Source organism: Gorilla gorilla, chromosome 1 (assembly GCF_029281585.2).
Source record: "Gorilla gorilla gorilla isolate KB3781 chromosome 1, NHGRI_mGorGor1-v2.1_pri, whole genome shotgun sequence".
Lineage (NCBI taxonomy): Eukaryota > Metazoa > Chordata > Mammalia > Primates > Hominidae > Gorilla > Gorilla gorilla.
In genome coordinates this window covers 43,860,903-43,866,911 of record NC_073224.2, presented here as the reverse complement: position 1 = coordinate 43,866,911, position 6,009 = coordinate 43,860,903, and the positions used below count along the sequence as shown (strand labels likewise).

At 53.2% G+C, this 6,009-nt stretch overlaps 1 protein-coding gene across 10 annotated transcripts in view; it reads left to right on the top strand.

The window, feature by feature from the left end:
• Positions 1 to 908: 908 nt before the first annotated feature.
• VASH2 (vasohibin 2) overlaps positions 909 to 6,009 on the top strand; it is a 41,055-nt gene continuing 35,954 nt past the window's right edge. For 6 of the 10 annotated variants that reach the window (XR_002006648.4, XR_010134721.1, XR_010134720.1 and 3 more), the window contains exons 1-2: positions 920 to 1,103; positions 1,701 to 2,189. Coding sequence is in view for 4 of the 10 variants with exons in the window: in XM_055371251.2 (XP_055227226.1) it covers positions 1,914 to 2,189 (276 nt within the window). In the remaining 6 variants the exon portion in view is untranslated. Of the gene's footprint in view, positions 1,104 to 1,700; positions 2,190 to 6,009 lie in introns of all 10 variants that reach the window. The other 4 variants (XM_004028380.5, XM_019030434.4, XM_055371283.2 and 1 more) reach the window with 3 other exon arrangements.

Below are 6,009 nucleotides of genomic sequence, written 5' to 3'. Positions count from 1 at the left end.
GAGGAAGTCAGGGAATCACAGAACCTTACAGCCAGAACAGACCCTGGAGAGCGGGAGGTCTGCTCTCCTTTCAGAAAGAGAAGCTAAGGCCCAGAGCAGGGAAGTGGCTTGTCCAGGGTCACGCAGCTGAGCAAAGTGACAAACCTGGACTTGGAGCCAGCCTTCAGGTCAGCAGTCTGGTGCTCTTCCCACCTCAACCTGCTCTCCTCTTTCTTAAAGAAAAAGAAAGAGAAGGTGTTTCAGCAGTGACTGTGGGATAGCCACCCACTTCACCATGGTTTGGAAGCATCTCTCCATCCCTCCTCTCACTCAACAGCTGTGGCAGAACAGTCAGGGCCTGCCTGACCTCTTGGGTTTTATTGTCTCCTCTCAACTTGGGCTTAAAGGGACTTTATTAACCATGACTAATACCAGAGGATCCAAAGCTGCACCCACTTGTTAATTTTGAGGAATTTTTAAATGCGGGATTTAAAAAAGATTTAATTTCACGCATAGGTATGAACAGCCCCTCATCATCCCAGGTAGAGGATGAACAACTCATCATCCCGGGTAGAGGCAGGTAAGTGTGTCCAGCGTCCCTCAGGGAATGCTCTTCTGATGCCAAACCCTCTGCTTCCGCGGGGTCACTTCTCGGGTGGTTTTGTTTCTCCTCTGCTTCCACAGTTGCAAACCCTCGAAGTGCCACGACCCCTGGGGAAACTCGATCTTCAGTCCCATGGCCAAACGCTCCAGCCCGCGGGGCTCCCAGGACACCACAGCGATCGGATTTCGCGTGGCCGCCAGGCTCCCCCTACTCCTGTCCCCTCCCGCCAGAGAACCCCTGGAGCCAATCAGAGCGTCGCGGAGCCCGGGGTTGTAGAGTCCCGAGCCCGGGACCCGCCCCTCTTTGTTGCGGTGGCCAATAGACGCATTCGGAACATCGGCGGCTGCCCGGGTGACTTGGTTATATGTCACAGAATAACATTCGAGAATGGGACATGGAATGAGGCGACGGCCCCAGCAAGCCCCAGCAGCCCCAGCCCCAGCCCCAGGCCCAGCAGCAGCAGCCCCTGCTGTCCCGCCGCCCGGAGAGGCTCTGCAGCCATGAAGCCAACCGTCCCGAGGTAGGATCTTGGAGCTGCCGCGCGCCCTTCCTGCGCCCCGCCCGCCTGCAGCCAGTCCCTCCCGGTGATAGGCGCTGGAACTCGGGGAAAAGGGGGCGGATGGAGCTCTTTCCACTAGATCCCCGCCGGGGTCCGGGAGGGCTTCCTGGAAGAAAGCGGGCCGCCTTGCAAGCCAAGGCTGCTGCAGCGCCCTCGCGCCAGCCCTGGGCGCTCACGTGCCGGCACGTTCGTGGCTCCCCTCCTCTCTCGGCCACATCTGAGGACCAGGAATGTGTGGAGCCTTGCGGGAACCTCCTATTCCTTCATGCTACACAAGCTGTCTTTCTTCTCCCCACATCTTGCGCTCCGCATCCCCCAAGCTCCTTGTGCCCCTCCATCCCCAACCCCCGGGGTTTAGGTGTGTGTGAAGCTTCGTGGCACATTTTGAGCTGCCTTTCTAGGTAATCGCAGGGCTGGAAGCCCGTCATCGATTCTCAGGGAGGCTGTCAACGTGCAGGGGGGAGCGGGGAGTGTCGTGGAGACACTCCGGGACCCCTCACTCGGTTCCTCTGTGCGTCCACTTAGCTGTGGTGTCAGCTGTGTCTCCGCTGATTTCAGGCACCGCCGGTAAGCAGGGAGCCTCCGCGGAGCTCCCGCCGCCGCTCCCCCTTGGTGAGTCCTGCCGCAGCGAGAGGCATGGAGAAGGCCGCCCCCGCGGGGCACTGATCCCCTCGCCGCGCCCGCGCGCACACGCCCCCCGCCGCCGCAGCTGCCGCCGCCGCCGCCGCCGCCGCGCGCCCCCAGTACCTCGCTCCCCGCCCAGACCCCACCATGACCGGCTCCGCGGCAGACACTCACCGCTGCCCCCACCCCAAAGGCGCCAAAGGCACCCGGTCCCGGAGCAGCCACGCGCGGCCCGTGAGCCTCGCCACCAGCGGGGGCTCAGAGGAGGAGGACAAAGACGGCGGGGTGCTGTTCCACGTTAACAAGAGCGGCTTCCCCATCGACAGCCACACCTGGGAGCGCATGTGGATGCACGTGGCCAAGGTGCACCCTAAGGGGGGAGAAATGGTGGGCGCCATCAGGAACGCCGCCTTCTTGGCAAAGGTCAGTGGCTTCCAGGGCGGAGTTGGGGGGCTGGGGGTAGGTAGGCAGCGATGGGACCGTTTCAGCCTATACATAGCAAACACAGGCAATCTCCATTTTCCTAGTCCTGCTACAAACTCCCTTTCTCTCCCCATTCCTTCCTGCCAGCCCTTTTTTAATTGAGATATTTAGATTGGAAGCCCAAGAAATGGGGAAGGGAGAGGTAGCGGGCTTGCTATCCTGGGACTGTGTAATTGGATTGTGCCAAGGTGTCTTTGAAGCTTCAGCCAAACTCTATTATTTACTCACCCCCACATACATCCTCCTTCAGCAAAAGCTAGAGCCACCAGGTACCAGCGATGCCAAAGAATGCACAGACCCCAGGGATCCCACCCTGCTTGTTCTCTTTGGAGTGTCTTGCTCCTCCTCTGCTCCCCTCTTCCCCCAGCAAATGATTTATTAAGCTGTGAATGAATTTGAAATCAACCAGTCAGACTTCTCAGTGTGAATCATTTCCAGACTTTTTGCCAATTTTTTTCTTTTCTTTCTGTTTTTGTGTGTGTGTGTGTGTGACAGTGACTTTCACCTCTGAAACTTGCAAAACGGTGAACTCTCTCTCGCTCTTCCCAGCTTATTTGTGCTCCAAGAAAAAAGAAAGACTTTTGGCTGAGACTTAAAAGGGACTTTCCAGTACACATGATGAATTAGTCTCACTGGATAGAAAAAGAGGCTGAGGAGTGAAACTCTCTTTTTGCCTTGGAGAGAAGCCAGTGAGCCATTTGGGTTTGGTGGCTAAGGATATCTTTACCGAGGGAGGGAGATGTCCCCTGGTGGGAGTAGATACGTTATATGAAACATCAAAATGCAAACTGGGGAGAAATGCTGCCGAGCCTAGGGGTTATAGCGTGGCGGATGGTTTCCCCTGGACCCTGGGGACGCTGGTACGGCTGAGAAGATTCCTGGGCAGGTCTAGGAATGCCAGACTTGAGACCCGGAAGGCCATCTGGTTGAGTCCCCAGCCTGGTGACAGCTGAGCATCTGAGCCTGCAGGCCAGAAAGCTGTGTGTGTCCTTGGAGAAGTGACAGAGCCTCTAAACTTCCTGCTGCAGTCAGTTACAGTGTTCTATTACTCTGCTGGTCAAGGAGATCTTCATTGTGCCCAACTAGAATCTTGCCTGCTTTAGTGTCAACCATAATTACCCTTGCTGAGTTCTTGAATATGAGAACAACCTTTGTTCCTGGTTTGCAGTTCTGACTTGAGAATTTTTGCTCCAGTGAGGAGCCGAGAACCCTTAAACTTGGAAGAAAAGTGACCACAAGGAAAAAAACGCCTGTTCCTACTGTCCCATGCTGCCTTTCTTAGTAGCACCAGTACCAACCCTGCCTCTAATTGTGCTTTCATCCTTCCTCCAACCATGTATGCGGGTGCGCGGGGGGGTGCATTCTCTATGTGGGAATCATGGAATTTTGCTGTTTGTAGAGACCAGTCTCCCACCTCTCAACAGAATCCCCTCCTGTTTCTGAAGACCTCTTGGGAATGGGGAGCTTGCTGCTTCCCAGGGCAGCTGATCTTAGGCCTGGCCAGAGTCGATTGTGAGGAAGCTCTTAGACCAACCATACGTCCTCCTCGCAGCACCCTCCCACCCCCAGATCACATTTCATCACTGATGTGTTCCTCTTGCCTTTTGAATCAGGGCAGAGCACTGTCAACTTCCTTTGCTACTCACGGCACCCTTGAATGTTATGAGAGAGTGCTCTTAGGATGGAAGGGACTTGGAGTAAAAATCAAGGAACTGAATCCTAGTCTTGGTTGTATGACTTCTAGCCTTGTGCCTCACTTAAGTGAGGCCATTCACTTAAAATCTCTGCCCTTAGTTTTCTCATCTAGAAAATGGGAATAGACCAGACTTTGTAAGTTCTTTCCAGCTCTAAAATCTCATGATGTTATGACCCATGAGTCTCCAGGTCACTGATGCTGATCTGTGTGATGCTAGAGGTCTGCTAGACTATGAGCCCTCAGGACTGTGACTTTTTCTGTCATTCTGCTTCTGCTTCTTCCTTTGGCCTCTCTTTGTCCACAGACAGCTCCTTTTGCCCTTTTTCTTTTCTTTTTTCTTATTTTGGAGACAAGGCCTTCCTCTGTCACCCAGGCTGGAGTGCAGTGTGTGATCATGGCTCACGGCAGCCTCAACCTCCCAGGCTCAAGCAATCCTCCCACCTCAGCCCCCTGAGTGTAGCTGGGACTACAGACACGTACCACCCAACCTGGCTGACTTAAAAAAAAATTTCGTAGAGACAAGCTCTCACTGTGTTGCCCAGACTGGTCTCAAACTTTTAGGCTCGAGCGATTCTCCCTCATTGGCTTCCCAAAGTGGTGGGATTACAGGTGTGAGCCACCGCACCTGGCCTTTTGCCCTTTCTTATATGTCATAGCTCCCAGACCAACTCACCCTCCTCCTTCTGAGACAATTCCTAGTTTGTCATTAGTCATTTGCAAGCACATATGAAACACAGGCTTCTAAATCATGTCTGAGCAGTTTAGAACACAGACTGCTACTTCCTGAGACCTGTACCTGATTTTTCCATTATTGTAGCTGAATGCTGTGTTCTTAAGAAAGTGTTACCTTTTCTTCTGAGATGGAGTCTTGCTCTGTCACCCAGGCCGGAGTGCAGTGGTGCGATCTCAGTTCACTGCAACCTCCGCCTCCCGGGTTCAAGCAATTCTCCTGCCTCAGCCTCCTGAGTAGCTGGGATTACAGGCACATGTCACCATGCCCAGCTATTTTTTGTATTTTTAGTAAGATGGAGTTTCACCATATTGGTCAGGCTGGTCTCGGAACTCATGACCTCATGATCCGCCCACCTCGGCCTCCCAAAGTACCGGGATTACAAGTGTGAGCCACTGCGCCCAGCTGATCTTCCCTTTTTTACACAGTGGCCACATCATATTGTACTTTTCATAGTAACTAGAAGGTCACGCGAAAACTGCTTCCAAGCCAGGAATCCCCAGCCCAAATGTGGACAGTCAGCTTTTTGGCCCTAAATATAAAGAACTTAACATTTCTCTCACATTGCATCTTAATGGTTGGTTCTCTATCACCAATCCTATCATGGTATCTCCCCTGGTCCTGACATTCCCCAAGCCCTGACCCCTGCCTAGGCCTTAACATGGGAAGAGCCTCAAAAGCTCCCTTTTCCAGGGGCCACTCCTCTCGGATTAGAGGGTTGCTCCTGTGCTCAGCATGGCAGACTCTTTCCTCTGGGGTCAAGTCCTTTTCTCCATCAACCAAATCAATATCTTACTGAGGAATTTGTACAGAAGAAGGGTGGTAGGGTGGCGGCGGTGGTAAAAGCTTGGCAGGCTTCAGGGGGATTAACCATTTTTGGCCATTGAATATAGACTAAGAAGCAAAAGAAGTGGATGCGGGAGGTTTTCAAGGGCCTGCGTGGAGGACTAAATGACACTTCATTTGACTATAGGACATTCCCTTAGCAGCCATGGTAACTTCTGCCTGAAGGTCCAGATGTCCCCATCTTGCAGGGATTCCCCTGCTTTGAGATCCTCCTTCTAAATTTGTGACTGCAGGCCTCTCCCCTGGTGGTTGTTGAGTCTGAAGTTAGCAGTTGACCAGGTCAAAGGCAGGATTTTTCAGAGAGACTTTAAGGAAACAGCAAGAGTCAGTTGGAGGATAATAGCAGATGGGAAGTGAGGCTCAGAGAGAGTGGCCAGCCCAGAAGAAAACGGTGGGCATTCTAGGAAAATTCTAGGACAATCCTCCTGTTTCTTAACAGCTTGGAATTGGACTCTCCTTGGGGCAGAAAACCAGGATGGATTCAGCAA